This window comes from Ambystoma mexicanum, chromosome 6p (genome assembly GCF_040938575.1).
Source record: "Ambystoma mexicanum isolate Mex_15411 chromosome 6p, UKY_AmexF1_1, whole genome shotgun sequence".
In the NCBI taxonomy this organism is placed as follows: Eukaryota; Metazoa; Chordata; class Amphibia; order Caudata; family Ambystomatidae; genus Ambystoma; species Ambystoma mexicanum.
The window spans coordinates 1154432907-1154454844 of record NC_090935.1 but is presented as its reverse complement, the minus strand read 5'-3'; the positions used below and the strand labels follow the sequence as shown (position 1 = coordinate 1154454844).

Genomic DNA, 21938 nt, shown 5'->3' with positions numbered 1-21938 from the left:
GCAAATGTTCGAAAAAGTTATGGAAACAGCGCAAACACAACAAATGTGCTACCTTCCCGCATTCCCACATGTGTCCAGACGAAAACGGTACCTCACATGTGTGGGTGAACCTACCTGGGCTCAAAGGGAAAAGGCTAAACCACGGCTATCCCCCAAAGAGTTTGGGGAGCCAACCTACCTATTTGGGCCTGTGGTGTTGCAGCCAGCAAGGAAAACCGGGAACCCCATGCATTCCGAGGTCTGACTTGCACGAATCGCTCCATAATGCATTACTCACAAGCCCTGGCAAAGTCCCAAATTTAGAAAAAAATAATTTTCAGACATTGCCCAACTGGAAACTACTGAAAAACGCAGCCAACACCACATGTCCTACCTTCCCACATTCCCACAGGTGTCCGGGTGAAAACAGTACCTCACATGCATGTTTGCACCTATCTGGGCAGAAAAGAAAAAAAGTGTTGACTGTCCCCAAGTCCAACGGCAGTCCCAGGAGCCCCGGGAATGTCCCTGTCTGTTCCCTGAGGGAAATTCTGTAATGCTGCCTAGCCAGAGCTCCAGGATGGCCGGGCGTGATGTCCTTGGCCTTGGGTGGTTGTCCCTCATATGGGTTGACCGTCCACAAGTCCAGCGTTGGTTTCAGAAAGCCTCAGCAGGCTCCCCGTCCTTTGCCACAGGGAGCAGGTGTAACGCAACCCAGCTAGAGCTCAAGGATGGTCGGGTGATGTCCCAGGCCTTGGGCACCCGTCACCCATGTGTCGACCATCCCCAAGCCCAGGCTGGAGCTCTGGCTGGGCTGCGTTACAACTTCTCCCTCCGGGAAAGGTCGGGGTTCCTGCCGGGGCTCCCTGGAATTGCTGCTGGGCTTGGGGATTGTCAACCCACATGGGAGACGGTGCCCAAGGCCAGGGACATCACCCCCAACCATCCTGGAGGTCTGGCTGGGATGCGTTAATGAATTTACCACCGAGAAGGGAGGGGGACACTGCCAGGGCTCCCTGGGACTGCAGCTGCACTTGGGGATGGTCAACCCACATGGGAGACAGCCGCCCAAGGCCAGGGACATTACCCCCGACTTTCCTGGAGCTCTGGCTGGCCTATGTTACAGCTTCTCCCACATTAGTATGCCCATCTGCCCCCAGGGTGGGCAAAACGTACTGCCCTATGCATTGGGGGGCCTTTCGCCAGGGGGAGAATCTCACGTATCCCTTCCTAGGGGCAGAAATCTGCCCCCAGGGAGGGCTACATGATGTGCTCCCCCATCCATTTGGGGTGGGGGGAGAGGGCCACCCCCCTTTTCATTATATATGATCACTGGTGGTTTAGTGTCCCTCCCAACCCCCAAAATATCTGCCCCCAGGGTGGGCTACATGAGATACTCACCCATCCACTTAGGCCGCCCCACTTTCATTATAAAACAAATACTGGTTGTCTAGTGCCCCCCCCCCCAACCCCACCCAAATCTGTGTCTTTTTTGGCCCCTTCCCTAGGGGTAGATGGGCACCCATCTGCCTCCAGGGGGGGCCAATACGTGTGGCTCCATGCTTTGGGGGCTGAGGGGGGAGAGGGCCACTTAGAGTAAGCAGCCCCCTCTCCCGCCCACTTGACAAACAGATCCCTGGTGGTCTAGTGGCATTGCTGGGCACGGATCGAGCGCTCTGCGCCCGATCCACGCCCAGCAATGCTTCAATAAAGGGTCGTTGGAAAGGGGAGATTCTCCCCTTTCCAACGACACCTCCCGCGATCTGAACGGCACAATACTGCCACAGATCCAGGGAGAAAAAGAAGGACACTTACCTTCTGTTTTCACCGCGACAGAGGAAATGGCTGTTGTGGTGAAAATTACTTTCAGTTTCACGTCAACCCCCAGGCCGTGAGGAGGAACCTCCTCGTCATATAACCCAGGGGTTGGAGCTCACCTTTGTGCGATTCCTACTTTGCAGGGATCGCACAAAAGAACGTGCCAAGAGGGACTAGCTATCTCGTCCATGGCAACACAAAGGTAATGCTAAGGACGAGATAGCTCGTCCTTGGCACTTAAGGGGTTAAAGCCATGCTTCTAGCCGAAAAGACTTTCTTTGCCCAGGAGTCAATGCGTTTGTCATCCCCATCAGGGGGTATGGTTGGGTACGCAGCTTGCTTGGAGGCAGATGTAGCTGCTTGTACTAATAGGCTTTCTGGAGTTGGATGGATTGACAGGTAGGCCGTGTCACTACTAGATGGCCTGTATTTTTTGGTCAAATGTTGGTTTACTGCCAGGCTGGACTCTGGAGACTCCCAGTTGGCCGCAACCCTTTTTTGCAGTGCTACATGCAATGGTAAAATGGGGTCATATTGAGGACCATTGTCCAATATGTCAGTCAGGTCGTCCTGGTAAAATGCAGGAGCTGATCTACTCCATCCCAAGAATTCCACAATCTGGACATTAGGCTTCTGTAGGATGCATCTGCATGATCGGCCCAGTTTCCCAAAATCTAGTTCCGGAGAGGTGTCTACCCCATTAGCTGTCTGTACAATGTCATGTAGTTCTCTAACTCTGGTCTCTTCTGAAATAAAGCATTCAGGTATATTAGTATTCTTTTGAATACTAGATGTATCCAATTAGAGACGACATGGAGGGGTATCAGCAGAGATTTCATAGCCCTCATATACTGAAGTCCAGGACCTAATAAAATCTTTTTCTGAGGTAAAGTGGTCAAAGAATGTACAATCGGCGTGAATGTTTTTTTTGCATAGACTTCGATGGTTCGACGTTTGACTTGCGCTTCGAGGGATTTAGCCCTCGACTTGACGTTTTCTTCGACGATTTCTCATCTCGAGGACTCTCGAGTAGTCTTCGACTGATGACCCGAGCTCGTGGGCGCGTAGTGTTTCACCTTGCCGTCATGCTCGTCTTTGTCCGTAGTATGGCCATTTTCTGATGCTTCTAGGTTGGAGGCCAGATCTTCGTAGATTTTGCGAATTTTCTTCCTCCTTGGAGGAAGATTTAGTTGGACAGACTATACTCCTTTCTGAGGAAGACGAGGAAGAAGGTGATCTATGCCTTCTCTTTGATTTTTCCGAAGAGTAGGAGTGTCTGCTCCTCGCGTAGGGTCGTTTTTTTGAGAGATGACCCAATTATCGGACAGGGATTTGGGGACAATCCTACCCACCACAAGTTTAGATTTGTGCTCTTTTAAGGCCTTAGCCATCATAGACTGACAGGATCAGCAGTCGTCGGTTACATGCTTGACGCCCAGGCACCAGAGGCATATCTTCTGCGGGTCTGTGATCGACATCCTGGCGCAGCATTTTATACACTTTTTGAAGCCCGTCTTCAGAGTATTCGGAGTTGAAGATGAGGGCATTTCCGATAAGTTTTCAAAGAAAACTGAAGCATGCTGTTAATCTCGAAGCAATCGCATTCGTGGAAAAACAGAACTGTAGCCAACGAGTGCTGCATGTGGTATACGTACTCGACGATGACATCAGCTGAGATGGAAGCCCTCAAGGGACATCGAGTTTACCGTCTCGACGCACATAGCCCTCTGCCGAGAGAAAACATTTCCGAAGCAGCCAACGCTGGAAACTAAGATAAGAAGAGGAATACGTGGGAGGAAAAAATCCATTCAAAAGGTGAGGCATGAACCAGGACACCACAGAGTGAACTTTATGAATGGGCAGAATGTGGCCAGGCCAAAGACTAGCAAGAGTTGCGCGACATGTTGTGGCCAAGCAAAGAGGCTAAACTAGGAGAAGCCAGGAAAGAGTGAAACTGCCCATAAAGTCAACAAGCTAACTAAGGAAAACTAAATAAATGTGAATGTGAATCTGTACAGAGGGGCAAGTACAGAATAACCTGTGTGGGTTGGAAAGCATCGGGTTCTTGGTTTCGCAACCTGGGATGGGTGGACTGTCTGGTCCAAAAGCTGCACCTACACCAGTGAGCTCTAAATTGGGAAAGTTAAGGACATTGTGGAATGAACCAAGGAGAGGCACTGTAAGCAAACTGGTGCTGCCATCCAGAAGAAGGGTCGGGTTTGCCAAGTGTGGCGTTGAACTTTGAGAGACTGAAACAAATACTAGTTGTTACATTGAGACAAGCTGCTGCGTTGAAGTCTTGGGGAAGGGATCCCTGAGACTTGATGAACTGAAAATGCTGTCTTGAGGGCAGAGCCTCAAGACCCCTTTTCTTTTCAGCTGTGGTACTTTGAACTTGGGGAAGGGAACCCCGTGAATTGTGTTGAAGTGTCTGAACCTGGGAAAGGTAATCTTGAGACTTGTGGAACTTTCTTGGACTTGGGGAAGTGGAATTGAAAAGGAAACTAAGAGTTGGACGAAGCTCAGAACTTTGCGTTGATCTCCATTTCTTTCATTTTTGGCATCCCTACACATTGTTAGCTTTAGTTGTGAGGGCAAGGATAGGTTTTGGAGACAGACTTAAGTTGAACTCTTTGACTGAGACATTGCTTAGTTTTGATCAGGTAGGGAAATCCCACGTTAGCATAGGGAAAGTTAGGCCTTATACCATCCTGAAATTTAACTTAATAAACCATTTTGTTTTGAAAGTTGAATCCGTTGTCTGTCTCATACTTCATGATGCCTTCACACTCCTTAGAGTACATCTGCATTCTGTACTGCATTTGTTGGACACCATCTGCAATTCCCGGTACAGCACCTGCATTCTCAAAAAAATTTAAAGCTGCACTGTAACACAAATGCATCAGTACTTTTGGCACTGTAGCAGTAACTACAATTTTGCAGAAGTACTTCTTCATTGAAAATCCTCTTCTTCATCACCAAACCACACTGCTGGCCTTTGGAACACAGCAACCACTGTCCTCATCTTGCTGAAGATATCTGGACACAAGTTCATCTGTACTTGGATTGCCTTCAAACCGGCAGCCAAGTGTTCCAAAAGCAAAGTCTTATATTTAACAATGGGCTTAACTTAAACTTTAGTCCCTTTAACATTACGGTACTACATAGCATCAGTTACAGTATTCCAATAACCTGCTCCATCCCTCCCATTCATTACTTTGACAAACTAACTCCCAGTTGATCTGCAAGACCTCCCGCCCGGCCTGAGATCTCCCCAATCCTACGCTCTCTTCAGATCCAACTGTATCAATTGGATCAAAGAAAATGACCGATAGTCCATAACCACTGTTCTACAAACGTACTATGTACATAATTATATACCCTTTATCTCCCTACTGCATATTTCCTGTTTATATTATGTTATATGTATATACCATGGCCTGCATTATGTAATCTCTACTATGTATAACCACTACTTGTAATCATGTGTAACCTGTAAAGTTTAAAGTATCCTTGAACAACGCGCCCGGTTACCCTCGGGTCTGGCGCGCGCTATAAATAATAAACTCAAACTCAAACTCAAGTATTACTAAAAGTACTCGGAGGCATATCAACTTTCAAACTTAGTACCCAAATGAGCTGATTCATCAAAGTTTATTTTCCGAAAATACATATTTATAGACATTCCTGCATGCAAAGTAATGCTGTGTTATCGAGTATGCGCAACCATCTGCTCACTACCTTGAATGCTCACCCACAGTTAACCCTTTAGCGACTGGCTGTTTGCTTAGGTATAGGTTGGTGACCCCATATACCCTGAACCCAGGGCAGGGAGAGTCATTAGATTACAAATATATGTGTTTAATATTCACAACACACTGGTGAGAGACAACAGATGAAGGACAAGCAAATGAACGCAGGGAAGATGAGTTCTAGTCTATTTACAAAAGAAGCAATTCTGATGAAGTAACAAAAAAAAAACGTCAGTGGGTAAGTGCTCAAAGAGGAAAGACACTGGCTGGCACGCATGCAAATGTATTGACACTTTACACAATTTCCGCTCGAAGGACGCTAGTCTAGTATGAAGCCAGTTCACTAGTATGGGAGAAATTCATCGAATTACTTATGAAGGATCTAACAGTCAAATGCTTTGTAATGGGATGGTTTCATAAGTCAAGCTTGAAGCAAATTTGAGTGGGCACCACAGGGGTATCGAGTCCTTCTGGCGTTATCAAAGGTTTCTAGTGTAATAAGTCTTTGTTAGGAAGTTAGATCCTCTATGCAGGAGCTGGCTGATAAAGGCCTGGAGACACCAAAACCCAAAAAATACAGCAAGAAACAAAGATTAGGTGAAAACCCAATCATGCAGCCGCTCTCTGGAATCCCATACTGGGTTCTATATTAGTTGTAATTTCACTATGTATAGTTCCTTCGATCTAATTCTTGAAAAAATACAAAAGTCAAATATATAGTGATTTTTCAATGTTGAAAATTATTTTATAGAAAGAAGTGACTAGTAGCCACCAAAATTGTTCTTCGTGAGGAAGAGATTGCCATAAATCACTCTATCTGAAGACTTATTTTTGTGCCAATGCATTTCGGAATATAACAAATTCCTTCATCAGGGCAAGTCTAAAACAATAAACACATAACATTCACATGCAATTGTGCCAACCATCCCAAGATTAATATCCAATATAAAATAATTCCCATATTAGAAACAGCGTAAGTACATAAATAACAGTATGAACAGTCATCATCCAAATAGTTGAAAAAATGAAGGTAAACACATACCCGACAATGTAATGAGCCGGATCAGAAGGCAGGTCAAAAGATATAAAATAAGAAACAAATCAGTACAAAGGCAAGTAAAGTTATCCTATAACCAAATGGAGGGAATCGGGTCCATTACCTGATATAGGTGAGTAATGGCGAAATCTATGTTTCAGAGGTCAGGCTGCTCCACCGTGTACGGCGAGCAGGTGCTGTGAATGGTAAAGTGAATATATATAAAGGATCTATCCAAAGTGTAGCTAAACGCTAAATAGAAATAAACAGACGTGGATTGTAACTCACAATATGCAAAGAACGAAGCGGAGAAGTTCTCTCAGCGTCTGCTCAAAGCAGACTGCCTTCGTTGCATCGGCGCGTTGCTGAGCAACTTGGTTTAATAAGACACGTGATTGAAGGCAGAATGTCCTCCTTGCATCGGTGTGCAGCCAAGCAACTCAGTAAGACACGTGATCACGGCTCTATGAACACGAGCCACGACCCGTGTCTGAGAACTGGTCAATAAACTCAATATGATCAAAATATCTAATTACTGGACCTCCTGGGGCAGTAATGATGAAAGTAATCGCCTAAGAATCAAAAAAGAAATCTGTCATCCATGGACATAGAAAAAATACTAAGATTGAATGAACCCATTGAATGAACCCATTTAGATAAATGTAATGGCTGTTATATGAGCACCTCAGATGAGGCTATACTAATTATGAACGTGCCTAAGTAGGATGGATGGAGCCTAGGGAGCAACCCTAGGGCTGTACCTTATATTAATAGTATGTGCCTTAATGCCGCTAGTGGTGTCGTCTAGACAGACGGCACCTCGGGTCCTGGGGGAACTCCAGGATGCGCAGCATGCAGGACATCATTTAAACATGGGAAACATCTATTCATATACATTCAAGTGACCCTCAACATTCAGGTCATATACGTACTGGTGTCAATCTAAACCAAATGATGCTAAATGCAATGTAAGAAAACAATTAGAGAAAACAATTAGAGAAAACAGTGAAAGTTGATCTCCTCATTTAACCCATTGGGTGCCAGACTGCCAAGTTTGTCAATCCAATATGTCTCTCTGCGACTCAAACGTTGGCATAAATCCTCATGAGGGTTATTCTTGGTCAAAGCTTCCAAAATCACGAATTTTATTTGGGACACGTTATGTCCATTGGCCATCCAATGTCGTGCCACTGCTGAATTGATGTTTGCATTACGAATACAAGATCGGTGTTCACCCCACCTCAATTTGGCTGTTCGGGTTGACTGTCCCACATAAAATTTCCCACACGGGCATTTAATGCCTTAGATGATATTACTACTGTCACATGTAGCAAAAGTCTTAAGCATAATCTTCTGCCCCGTCCTTGGATGGTTAATGGAGTTTCCTTTAATAACAAAATTACAGTTGACACACTGTAAACAAGGATATGTCCCAGTTCGCTGTGTCATAGGTTCCCTGACTGTAGGTTTCGTCTGCACCAATTCATCCCTTAGGTTCCTACTGCGTTGGTATGCAAAGATTGGTTTTTCACTAAAAATATCTTGAACTCGAATATCATTCTTGAAAATCTCCCAATGCTTCATAATAGTTTTCTTGATTTTGTTACTTTGTGTAGAGAACTTGGATACAAATACTGGTGACTTCAATTCTCTTACTTTTGGGATTCTGCTCTGATAATAGAGTCTCTCGTGATATGGCATCAACTCTGTCAGATGCCAGATCGAGTTCACCCTGCTTATATCCCCGGGCCAGAAATTTTTCTTTCATTTCCATCTGTTGCATTCTGTAGTCTTCAGGATCACTCACTATTTTCTTGACCCTAAGTAATTGGCTGTATGGTAGATTCTTCAGTAGGCTCGGCTGATGGAAGCTGAGTCGGTGCAGGAGATTATTCCGATCAGTCTCTTTCCGAAACAGTGAAGTGCTGTAGCTAGTGAGTTGCTTTCTGACTTGTACATCAAGAAATGTTATGATTTCATATGAGATCTCTCTAGTGAACTGTACCCTTTGGTCGATGCTGTTTAGATACACAAAAAATGTTTCAAAAGACTCTCTGGTTCCTTTCCAAATTCCAAAGATGTCGTCTATGTATCTCGTCCAGATACGGATGTCCTTGTTCCATTCCTGTTTATTCAATACATGGTCTGTTTCAAATTTATACATGAAACTGTTGGCATATGAGGGTGCCATGGTAGCTCCCATTGAAGTCCCTGCAGTTTGTAGAAAAAAATTGGTTGCCATACTGAAAATAGGAGTTCTCAGCAATGAATTGTAATAATGCCAGTATGAATTCCTTCTGGGCCCGTATCTCGGGTGCTTTCAGTAACAGCCATTCTACAGCCTCCATTCCCAGGTCGTGGGGTATAGAGGTGTATAAACTCTTCACGTCTATAGTAAACAACAGATCTTCAGGCAAAGGTGTCAATGAGCTAAGCTTTTGCAGGCAATGGGTAGTATCCCTTGTGTAGGTATTGGTCTCTTGTATCAATGGCTGTAGGAAGAAATCTATATAGATCCCTAAAGGTTGGTTGATGCTCTCTATCCCTGCAACAATTGGTCTACCTGGTGGTTTGATGGCATCTTTCTGGATTTTTGGCAGCGTATAGAAATTTGGTATTCTCGGATGTTCTTTCGAGAGAGATTTTTGTGTATGCTCGTCGATCCAATCCAATTCAAATGCTTTATCTAGGAGGCTCTTCAAATTCTGTTTAATCGAAAGGGTGGGATCATGGTCCAAACTAGCATATGTAGTCTGGTCTTGGAGCTGTCTTCTACATTCAGCATCATAGTCACATGTATTCTGAATAACCAAGGCTCCTCCCTTATCTGCAGGACGAATGGTAATACTCTTGTCACTAAACAGGTCTCTAATCAATCTCATCTCGTGTGGTTTTAAGTTCCTGTACGGAGGATTTCTGTAGCTGATACGTTCAAGGTCCCGAGTGACTAGTCTCTGGAATATTTCTATGGATGGTACCGTAATGGGTGGAACAAACCCACTTTTGACTCTAAATTCTTGAAAGTCTGGAATCTCGCACAAACAACAAGCTCTTTGGCACGAGCTCCGTCTGCTGTGTCTTTTTTAGGCGCCCGCCAAAAAGAACCCGCAGGGGGAGGAGGCAACACAAGAAACAAACCCCTAACGAGATTACAGCAGAAGAAAAGTTAGTCGTTAACATTTCGGGGAGGCGACTCAACAAGGCAGAGGAAGAGACTCTACAGAAAGGTCTCAGCTTCGTTCCGACTTACGGTACCACCTTGTTTGACACGAAGATAGAACTTTACAAGTTTGTTCGTAAACTTAAACAAAGTCTTCTTTAACGAATTGGAGACACAAGAGAGTCCGACCGAGATTCCAAATAAGTCTTCAGATTTTATGGCAATCTCTTCCTCACGAAGAACAATTTTGGTGGCTACTAGTCACTTCTTTCTATAAAATAATTTTCAACATTGAAAAATCACTATATATTTGACTTTTGTATTTTTTCAAGAATTAGATCGAAGGAACTATACATAGTGAAATTACAACTAATATAGAACCCAGTATGGGATTCCAGAGAGCGGCTGCATGATTGGGTTTTCACCTAATCTTTGTTTCTTGCTTCATAAGTCAAGCTTACCAACTGAAGTCATTTGACTGGGTAATTAAGGAAACCGATAATGGCCAGTTAACTTCACAAGTTTTTAAAGTGGCAGGGAATTTAACCATTTTTGGAGGGCAAAGCCAACATGTTTAAGGAAAGCTAGCCCAAATGAGCAGGGGTTGCTATAAAAGGGCAGTATGCTGCACCTGGCATACGAGCTCAAGAGAGCGCATTCATTTGAGGTGATCTACAAGTATTTCAATAAATACTTAAATGCTGTTCCATACAGCTGTCTCCTACACAAGTCCAACAGGTTTAGCACAGAAGTGGGGTCCGTAAAATGGCCTAAGAACAGTCTATGAAAGTGTGCTGGTATACAGAGAAAAAACACATTGTGTGTAAGTTGGTGCCTATTAGACACCAGCTCAGGTTACTTAAATGCACTAAGAGGTGACACCGCAGAGAATCAAGATGGTTTGGTATATATTTTTGCGACTATCTTGAAGATCAATCACGTTGTTGATACTCCAATGAAGATGAAAAACGTGTTGGGACTTTAAAAAGCTACATGAGTGCAGCGAACTGCTCAGTAATTTATTAGAGGAAGAAAAAACCTAAAGAGTAGAACGGGTTGGAAGGCAATGTCCTAAATGTCATCAGCTGGTCTCATAACCTTTCTGATCAGCGCAGCATTGATAAACAATAAAACAAGAACATAGGGAGTGAAAGGGGTTAAACAGGAAGCAAGTTTAAGAAGCATAAATGGACGTTGTACCACTATAGTCATCACTGGAGAGGCCATACCTGGACTGTTCAAGGAGCTACCAAAATGGTGAATGACTTAGCGTCCCAAGTCAAAACTATGCAGAGGCCTACAACTGAGGAGAAAGGAAAGTGCAATGCAGTATGCAGGTTCACATTTTATTTTATAGTGAATAGGCGGGAAGAGAGGCAAGTATTGTTGTGAGGAAGAGTACTCCAGGGCAAATGTCAAAATGGAAGACAAGGTCGGGAAGGTTCAAAAGTAACATTAGAAAATAGTCTTTCAAAGAAAGAGAACTTGGCAGTCAATCACCCAGAAGAATTGGAAAGACAAATGTTAAAGTGATTCAAAAGGGTACCAAAATAACAATTAGAGAGACACCAGATCAAGACATTTTACAGTGGAGACTGTGCACGTTCTGCATATTTAGATTAAGCAGGAACAGGTACTGCCTGGATACTTTGGGGTGCTATTTGCCATTTTGTTATACATTTCTATCGGCCCACTTTGAAAAGAAGACCAATCACTGCGTGGGCCCATTAAACTAACAAACAATTCTATTACTAATTTGGGAATCACATTTCTTGGGGCAAGTGAACTAAAACCAGAAAAGCAATCTGAGCACATTCATTAACAATTGAACACAAACTGCTGAATACTTTTAGAAACTATGCTTACCGTCATATTTGCTCTGGGCCAGAATGGTGACATCTTCACCTTTTGGGATTTCTAGGAGGTAGAGAACCGCATCTTCCCGAACAATGCACCTGAAGTCCTGGTCATTCACCTGATTCAGAGTTAAACGTATTCATAAACAACATGCCGCTCAAACTGCAGATTTAACATTATATTGAATTATGAGCTTCACGCTTCACACAGCCACCTTTTCACAATCAAACGTTACAACTTCCCCACTGTACTAAATCTTGTATTAGCAGTCCTTAGTCCCACTCCTTCAAATGCATGGCATTCCCCGACAGTATAAACATGGAATAAAAAAAAACAAGAAACCCTTCTTTCAAAAAGGAAACCTGAGCATGCCCAGTCTATGCTGCTCTCTTTTGCACCTGCTGGTGACCAGCACCACAGTTCTTTTCACTTTAACAAATGAAAAGGTATACACTTGTAAAGGGGTTGGAGGGTGGATTTGACTGAATGAAGAGCAACTAAGAACTACCAGTAAAAGGTACACACATGCACACACGCATTCACGTTACTCAGATCCAATATTCTCAATTTAGGTAAGAGTTTCTTCAGAAGGGCTGGACTAGACAGTGTTTGATCACAAGAATGCATCCACTTAGTGCACATGGATGCTCAACAAATGCTATCAAGAGGGACACGGACAGGGACTGCTTCAAACCAAGTCTTAATTTCATAGCAGGAACATGAATCCCCTTAGAAGGATAGTTTCCATCATTTGCCTAACTTTTTAAAATGCAGGACACTGCCCAATGAGCAATTCGTGCCTGAACAGTCCTTCTAGGAGTGCGACTGCGATATACCAACAAATCTTGGTGTAGTGTTATATGTGGCGAATCAGGGATGTTTTCCCCTCTTTAGTAGGAGGGAGCCCCTTTGCATGAGAACTCGGTCGCTCTTAAAAATACTGGGACGAGGAAGAGTTCCACTGACTCACTAGGAGTCCTCAAGAACAGTAATGAGACCAGGCCCGGCTCCAGCAGGTGGGCCAGGGGGGCCAGCCCCTCCCCCAGATCCAGCCCCTGGCCACCCCTAGAAAGGAGGCCATGTCAGTGGTGTGATACACCACTAGTAACCAAGGGAGTGGGGGGATGGACGGCACTCTAAACATTAATTAGCAACCTCAAAGACATTCTGAGAGGCTGAACTGCAGGATTTGTTTTATTGCCCTAGATAATGATTTATGCCCCACAGCCATGAAAGTACAAATAACCAGAGAGATGGAGAGCCACACACACCTCCTCTAAGTGAGGTAGCACACATATTCAAGCAGGCTGCCTACAACTATTTTCTCAAACCTACAATCACAATGTTGGTTTCTGTATTTTAAATTGTGTTTATTTTTTGTGAGAATATAATGGTTTTTCACATCATGCTTAATAAAATGGTTAACTGTATCAAGTTATATAAGTGACAGGTAAGATGCTTGAACACAGATTTCTGCGCAAGGTGCGTCACCTGACTTGGGGTCCTTACAAATTACATTCAAAGTATATATTCTGCTGCATTAACTACTTGAGTATAAGTCAAAAGATAAGGTTGGTTGTAACAAAAATGTAATTCTGGAGGGGAGGGTGTAGTAAAATCAAAAAGTGATACATGCAGGACTTTGAATTAAACATTACCACTACCGTTGCTCTGCGCAACATTCCATGATATCATTTTGCAGTATGTCTGTATCATTAGAGAAGGGGACAAGAGATTAGCAAATGACTTTTGGTGCTGCCACCAAAAGGTGCAGGTCATTCTCAATTTCCATCTTCACTGGAACACAAGTAACCACATGGATTTTTAGGCCCTGTGGTCTAGAGGTTTGGGACGGGCTTCTGATATTAGTGACAGGGCCAAGGCTGATATGCAAACAATAGTATGCAAGGCTGGCCAGAGCAATGACGGTGGTTTTAATTGATTCATAGACTTTTTACATATTAGGTACAACCAGAACACCTGCAGTGAAACGCAGCTAGGATGGCGATAAAATGTGAGAAGAAACACACCTCCTATGGGTGTGTCTGTTCATTTACCCACCTAATGACTAGCCATGGCTGTGTTCATACCTCACCAGAAGAACCTAACGTTTCTAGAACTCTATGAGCAAGCTCTATAACAAAGTAACACCAAACATGTTGCTGTATAGGGCCTGTCAGTGTTATATCTAAGCATTCTTTTGAGCGTTTAATTACTTAATTACCTGTGTAAATAAGCTCGTGGTGTAATAAAATTCTCTTAATGTGCGTCTTCAGCCAGTTGATTTTATAAGCAATATATTTGGCAATGCCTCTGTGATTGCACTGAAGTCATGTCTTAAACAAGCAATCACATTCCATCCGGTTTGGCTTGCTTATAGGTATTAGACATTTGCCAGGCAATGCCATCATATGCCCAGTTACTGCCACCATTTTCCAGCTGTTCCCATTTTATGACCATGTGGTGCCCTTATGTGGTGCCCTTATGGAAGTGTCTGGCAAATGCCTATCCATGCCTAATCAAAAGCCCAAGCCGTTGGCTTTGCGGATGCATGTTGGCTTCTGTTTGTCTCCCTAAGTTAATGTGTATATGCCCAGATGTGGGTGTCTTGCTGGCTACGCCTTGGGAATCAAGCTGCACTGAGCTGGTCCAACAAGGCCCTACCTGAAAATTATTAGGCTAGGTTGGCAAGTTTTGACAAGTTTTAGATCTTCTCATGCATACTTACCAGTGGGGCTCCGACCTAAACAGAGTGTATCTTTGTTTGGAAGCCTAGTCTACTCTGACAGAATGTTTCATGATTCAAACTGATAAGTACTGACTTCATAACCTTAATCTGTTGAGTAACTTTACAGAGTTTGCAAAGTATGATGTAAATCTTGGGTGCTGGGTGTTTAGGGAGTGCCAGAAATTAAACATGAACACCCAGAAAATAAACAAAAAAGAGGAGCGTTTTCTATAATGTTCCAGGGCAAAGTATATAAGGTGTACATATTTTATAAATAAAAATCAGTATTTCAATATTTACTAAAGAGTACAATCAGAGGTGGATTTAACATTTAGACAAGGGACACATGCCAATGCCCCTCCCCTGCTCTACCATCACCCCTCACATGCAAACATCAGGGCTGAACAGGCCCTACCATAGAGGTTGTATCTTTTAACAAGTCTCAGAGGCAGATTATTTACAGTAGGATATGCTATGCCAAATATGCTGTTGATACTCAGTGTCTTTTCACTTTATCAGGTGACCACTCCAAAGACACTGAGGTCATTAATGCCACATACAACCAAATCGAGCTCTGGATGCTGCAATAATGGCCTAGCCTTGAATAACTTAAAAACTGAGATTACTATCCTGGGCACCAGCCCCAAGTGGCGCCAGCTTGATCAGTCCTATTCATTCTTTCAAATCGCAGACCGTCTGCTCCCCACTTTGAAAAAACAATAAAAACCTTGGGAGTCACGATTGAGGTCCCATATCAGCAGCCTAGTGTCAAACTCAACATTATATTACATTATACTTTTGGCACAACTCAGACAATTCCTTGAGGTTGTGATCATAGGGAGCCGCCCGGACTTCTGTGGCAGCAGTCTACTTAGGGTAGGCAAAGGAGAGCTCAATCGTCTGCAAGCTGTCCATACCAATGCAGTTAGGGTCGTTATGGGGATGCGCAAAACAGATCATGTCTCAACAGCAAACCGAGCATTACATTGACTACCTATTACAAAGAGAATCAAGTTTCGTACCCTTTGCATTTCAGGGGCTTGCATGTATGGAATAAGCCCTTTTTATATGGCAGCACAGTTGAAGTGGCTATCTAACAGCCGTAATCTAAGATCCAATAACACAGGGTTGCTTTTCACCCCAAAGGCCAAACTGGTACAGGTGCAAAATGGATGCTTCCCAGCCACAATTCCTCACTTGTGGAATACTCTCCTGCCTGATTTGAGGCTGTGTGCCAGTCTTCCCAGGTTCAAACGTGTCCTGAAAACCTTGCCTTTTGAGTAAATGGATCCTTGACCTCCACTAGTTTCTCTCAGGTTTCTCCTTAGGCTTCGCTGAGCTTTATGTTTTTTTTTTGTATGTCATGTCAACGCTCTTATGCCCCCGGGCCACTGTCATTGTGCTTTAGAAATAAATTCAATAAATAAATAAATTCGAAATGAGAAAAGGTAAAAAGGCAGTGATCATTGCTGTGGCACTTGAATATATAGGGTTTTAAGAAGCTGTTTAAGTGTGATTGTTAGGCGATTAGTAATTAAGGGGATACAGAACAAGCTGTGTGAAACAATAACCTTGACATGCATTTCATTTCACTTTGTGTCTGTAAGAGATTTTTTGTAAATTCTCATTCATTGCTATGCTGGAGCTTGTAGGCTTCCATTCAGGTTGGGGAAAATAAAGCTACAGTCATAAGGGATTCTTTTCCAGGTCAAGCAGAGTGGAAGAAGTGGCGCTAAATGCATTTAGCTCCACTTTGTATGAGCTACAGGATTTTGTATGATTTGCCAAGTGAAGTTGGAGAGCAGATCAGACTTAACAAGGCCCCCCTGCCAAATCCTATTGGCATTCCAGCAGCATGTATTTTTAAATTGGCTGAAATCCAATGGATTCCTATGAGATCTGCCGACTTTTACACGTGGTAAAAGCGGACAGAGTCAAAAGGAATCCATTGCGGATGACTCCCACAATCATTAATTGTGGAGGTGATTTAAACGTTTCCAGACACGTAGTGGTAAAGTAAAGATCAAAAGCGATTTTCACCTGTTTTAATCTTTACTTTTCCAGTACTTGGTGGAAACAATTAAAATTAATGAATGGCCCCTTTTGCAAAAAAGCGCAAACAGGAGAATTCTGCTCTATGCAGTTCAGGATTGAAAACAAAATGCCCCATCTTAATCTTTTCATCGACATGTTTCTACAATGATGAATACATTGTCAAGTTGGTTTATCATGTGACTGGTGCATTTTTAAGTAAACTGTATACAATTTAGTATTATTTTAGTTATTGGAAGCCAAACTACAACACATATGTGTACCAACTTGAGCTCTGCAGATGTTTGGTCAAATATCTATATTTCAGGTTACGCTGAAATTATGGCTTTACCACTCAACCAAAGTGTGTGATCCTCAGCATATTTTTTTTATTTCACTATGCCTTGCCTGTTAAAAGTAGGTGCCCCTAGAAGGGATTCAGTTTGCATTACAAGCTATTCCCAAAATTATCACTCATGATTTAATAGATGGCCAGCACAGGCATTAGGGGGGGACGGACGGACGGACAGACGGACGCACGGACGCACGCACGCACGCACACACACACACCCCCGCCCCCCCCCCCAACTTTGAAAATATCCAGGCCACATTTATTGAACAAAATTGTGTCATTCATTACCAGTGAATACATCAAACAAAGAGTCATCTCGACAATTGCATTTTATAACCAGGATGTAAACAGTATGTACCAGACAATGATGTATAGGGGCATGACAGAGGAGCAAGACCCGCTCCTTCATGCATTACTCCACCAGGAGCGATACCAGGAGGCTGGAATACCCTCAACCAGCACCGTCTGCCTCCTGATGCAGCCCTTACAACCCAAGAACAGCCTTGCACTCTCAAATTAATTAAAATGTGCTGCGAAAATGCAACAAAATATAACATTTTGTGTTTCAAATTTAATATTGGACATGAACCATTGATGGGAGACATTCAGAATGGGACTAATGTAGGGGTTCAGTTGGAAAGGATGGGGCATTTGTGGAATGGGTGGGTGAAGGGAGAATTGTATACATGTGTATGTTATTGGAGGATATGTTATTGTGCTCTAAATATTGTTAAGATCAACAAGACTACCTGTATTGATTGGTCATGGTATGTTCTATTCATGAAATAAAAAAAAGCTAGAAAAAAATGTAATTTTGTAGGAAACAAAATCTCCTATTCCTTGCTTCAGTATTGTGGGGGGGGGGGGTCTATCTTTCACAACAGGATGGAGGGAGCACAAGCATCCCCTTCGGGGCCCGCTGGGAGTAGCCACAGGCACCATCCATCTGCTCAGCCCTCTCAGAGGAAGAGGAGGAGGCATCGCCCTGAATTCTCTTAAGCCAGGCCAGGAAATGCATGCTGGGTGCTGGTGTGAACAGGTGAAAGGGTAGGTAAATGGGAACAGTGATTAGGGCAGCTGAAGGAACGTGTCTGGATGGTGAAAGGTGAAGGAGGATCAGATATAACAGAAAGGGGCGAGCAGATGGGAAGGGAAGACAGGTAGATTGATGTTGCAATACGATTTTCCTTGCTTCTCTTTTGCTATGTACTTTTTTATAGAGGTGTGCAAATTTATTTTTGGAGATCTGTAAAATCTGGATCAACGCCAGCACTTTGAATAGGGTTCTCCTAGACCCACACCCAATGGAATGTGGGCCCCCCTGGTCACAACCCTGGCCCACCCAGATGAAAATTCCTGGAGCCGGGCCTGAATGAGACGAGTGTGGAGGTACGAGGATTACCTATAGGAACCATGGTGAAGGGTCTAATGTTTCCCCAAGTCCTATTGGTCAGAGCCAATATAAAAGGGAAGACCGACTCCGGAAGTATGAGAGAAGCCCTCCCTGGAGGAGCAAGGAGCAGGAATGATGTGCTGTCGCGCAAGAAGCTGTGGACCAGAGGCTGTGTCAGAAGGAAGGGAAACCATTGCACGCGGGCAAAGTGCTGAGGACTGGTGGGAGCCCAGGAGAATCCGTTTTCAAAGGACCTGACAGAGAGCCTAACCCACCCTGGGGGAACCAATGGAAACACATGCTGCAGAGCTGCTGCAGCACACTGGAGAAGGGAGGGGTGAGAAGACTGCAGAAGTCCAAAACAGAAGCAGAAAGACACCAAAACCAACCAAAGACTACCAGTAGAGACCCTAAAGGTACAGGGGTGACCAGGACAGTTCGTAGGGGCAGAAGGGAGCAGCGGGATACCCTGACATGGCCAAACAGGAGAAGAAGGGAAACTCGGGGAAGCAAAGTAACCTTCCTGAGGCCCCAAGAAAGAAACCAAGGAAGACTGGTCTGGGACCTGCACCTAAAGAAATATTACCATTATCAGTCATCTTCATAGTCACAGGCTGGCTAGTGAACCAGATCTGCCAAACTTCAGAGAACCTTGCGGATTTGGGACTCGTACCCCAGAGACTTGAAAGCAAGGTGAGAGAAAAAGAGGCCAGGCCAAGGGAAGCATCCACCCTGGTGTTGTGAGAATTGCATGAGAGAAGGAAGGCACTCTCTTGACATTGTAAGGAGCCTAAAGAAAGCCCGGGGAGGGGAGACATTTCCTCTGGTGTTTGTAACCACAGTAAGAAGCCCGAGTGAGACCAAGAGAGGGGAGTCATTCTCTTGGCATCAACATTTTGAGTTGGAACTTCGCTTTCTTTTAAGCCAAAGAACTTTACTACTGTGGAACTTGGTTTTACACCATTTGGAACTTGGTTTTGGTACATGTTGGAACTTTATTTTACTTCAAAGTGGAACCCTGGTTGGAACTCTAATTCACTCTTCTGGATCAAGAAGACCCACATCCTTTCTGGCTTATTGCTAAGGAACAAGTTACTTACCTGTAACTGTTGTTCTCCAGCATGGGTCTGGCATGGATTCACATGCTCATGAATATTCCCCGTCGTCAGGCTGGGAATCCTCGGTAAAGAAAAAACCAGTATCAGTTTCGTTTCTGATCTGTCTTTCGTAGTAATAACCAATCACTGGTCTCTGCGTCATACTGACCACAGCCAATGACTGCCCTCTACCTAAGCACCGCCTCTGGCAGCCATCTTCAGATTTGGAAGCACGTGAAGTGGCAGTATGACCAAGTGAAGAGCCGCAGAGGGGTAGGCGGGAGGGTTCGCATGTGAATCCATGCCAGACCCATGCTGGAGAACAACAGTTACAGGTAAGTAACTTGTTCCTTCTCCAGCATGGGGTCTGGCATGGATTCACATGCTCATGAATAAAGAATACATAGCAGTACACACATGCACAACCACGGGAGGTGGCAAAGGCTCAACATTAAGCATCACATAAACTCAACATTAAGCATCTTACCTCCTCACCAGGCTCACCTCAGGCGAACAGGTTGCGCAGCACTGCTTGGCCGACCCTGGACTCCTCCCTGGAATCCCGGTCGACGCAGTAGAATTTCGTGAAGGTGTGCGTCGACCTCCACGTAGCAGCCCTGCATATGTCCAGCAGGGGCACACCAGATAGGAACGCCGTGGTAGCTGCGATCGCTCTGGTGGAATGGGCTCTCGGACGGCCAGGCAGCGGTCGGTTTGCCAACCGGTGACAGCACATGATACAGCCGGAGAGCCATCTGGAGATGGAAGCCTTCGAGAGAGCCTTCCCCTGATTGACAGGTCCAAAGTTCACAAAGAGTTGTGACGTCTTCCGAAAACCCTTCGTGCGGTCCACGTAGAACTTCAGCGCTCTAGCTACATCCAGCGAGTGCAAAGTCCTCTCAGCCGGCGACGAAGGCGACGGGAAAAACACAGGTAACACCAAGGGTTCGTTGAGATGGAAGTCCGACGGTACCTTGGGCATGAAGGAGGGGTGCGTCCTGAGCACTACCCTCGTGTCGTGGAAAGTCAAGTACGGGGCCTTGCAGGAAAGGGCCTGAATCTCTCCCACTCGTCGTGCGGAGGTGATGGCCACAAGAAAAGCTGTTTTCCACGATAGAAACTTCAACGGGGCCGAGTGCAGAGGCTCGAACGGAGGTCCCATGAGCTTGGTCAGCACCACGTTGAGCTCCCACGCCGGGGCCGGAGCCTTCACCGGCGGGAACGATCTGAACAGTCCCTTCATGAACTCTTTCACCAGACGATGAGACCACAAGGACGTCCGGCCCGTGGTTCTGGTGTATCGGGAGATCGCAGCAAGATGAATCTTGATGGACGCGTGTGCCAGACCAGCTTTGGCCAGCGTCAGCAGGTACGGCAGTACTTGGGGAGCCGTAATCCGTAGAGGGTTAATCTTCTGTGCGTGGCACCAGACAGAGAACCTCTTCCATTTGTGTCCGTAGCATTTAAGAGTCGAGGACGCCCTGGCCTTTGCAAGAACCTCTCTGCAATCGGCCGGTATGTCGTATCCTCCAAACTCTAGCGCTGCAGGAGCCAGGCCTGCAAGTTCAGCGACTTCGGGTCGTGGTGGAGGATGGCGCCTCCTTCCCTGGAGAGTAGATCCGCGTCCGCTGGCAGCTTGATCGGCGGGGACGTTGACAAGTCCAGAAGGTCCGGGAACCATATCTGCCTCGGCCACGCAGGTGCGATGAGGATCATCCTGCACCGTGACCTCTTGAGCTGGTTGATGAGCCGGATTAGCAGAGGCAAGGGAGGGAACGCGTAGAGGAACAGGCCCTCCCAGGGGAACGAGAAAGCATCGCCCATGCTCCTCGTCTGGGGAAACCTGCTGGCGAACCTCCGGCACTTGGTGTTCGTCGCCGTCGCGAACAGGTCGATCTGGGGTGTGCCCCACCGTCGGAAGAGGCGATCCACCAGATCCTGCCGTAGCTCCCACTCGTGGCACGAGCGCAGCTCCCTGCTGAGTGAGTCGGCGATGGTGTTTTTTATCCCTGCCAGATGAAACGGCACCAGAAAAATCCCTTGGGCGACGGCCCAATGCCACAGGTCCTGCGCCTCCTTGGACAGCGCCGGGGACCTGGTTCCGCCCTGTTTCCTGATGTAAAACATGGTGGTGGTGTTGTCGGTGAAGATCCTCACCACCTTGCCCTTGAGGGACGGAAGGAAGGACCTGAGGGCCCAAAACACTGCACGGAGCTCCAGGACGTTGATATGTAGGGACTTCTCCGTCGGGAGCCAGAGTCCTCTTGCGTGCAGATTTTCGGTGTGCGCTCCCCACCCTTCCAGGGAGGCATCCGTGGTCACAGTCTCCTGGTGGGCTGGGGTCTGGAAGTCCATGCCCGCCGTCAGATGCGCGCGGGTGCCCCACCACCGTATCGCTCGTCGGAAACTCTCGTCGAGCTTGATCCTTTCCTCGAAGCTGCCCATCGTCTGGATCCAGCGCGCATCCAGGAATTCTTGCAACGGGCGCATCCGGAGCCTGCACATGGGAATGAGGTAGATGCAGGAAGACATCATCCCGAGGAGGGACTTGATGGACCTCACTTTGGCCGCGTCGGCCACCAACATCCGTTGCACCTTGCCCAAGATGGTCCTGGTCCTCTCCTCCGACGGGGAGGCCAGAAGGGACACTGTGTCGAGCCTCGCTCCCAGAAACAGTGCGACTTGCGCGGGCACCAGGTGGGATTTGGCGTAGTTCACGGAGAATCCCAGGTCCG

General features: G+C 45.5%; 1 protein-coding gene across 7 annotated transcripts in view; it reads right to left on the bottom strand.

Moving 5' to 3' along the window:
* Positions 1 to 21938, bottom strand: part of LOC138510254 (tight junction protein ZO-2-like) — a 1104514-nt gene that overhangs the window by 316601 nt on the left and 765975 nt on the right. For all 7 annotated transcript variants that reach the window (XM_069625778.1, XM_069625777.1, XM_069625773.1 and 4 more), the window contains one exon: positions 11612 to 11720. In XM_069625778.1, coding sequence (XP_069481879.1) covers positions 11612 to 11720 — 109 coding nt within the window. The remainder of the gene's footprint in view (positions 1 to 11611; positions 11721 to 21938) is intronic.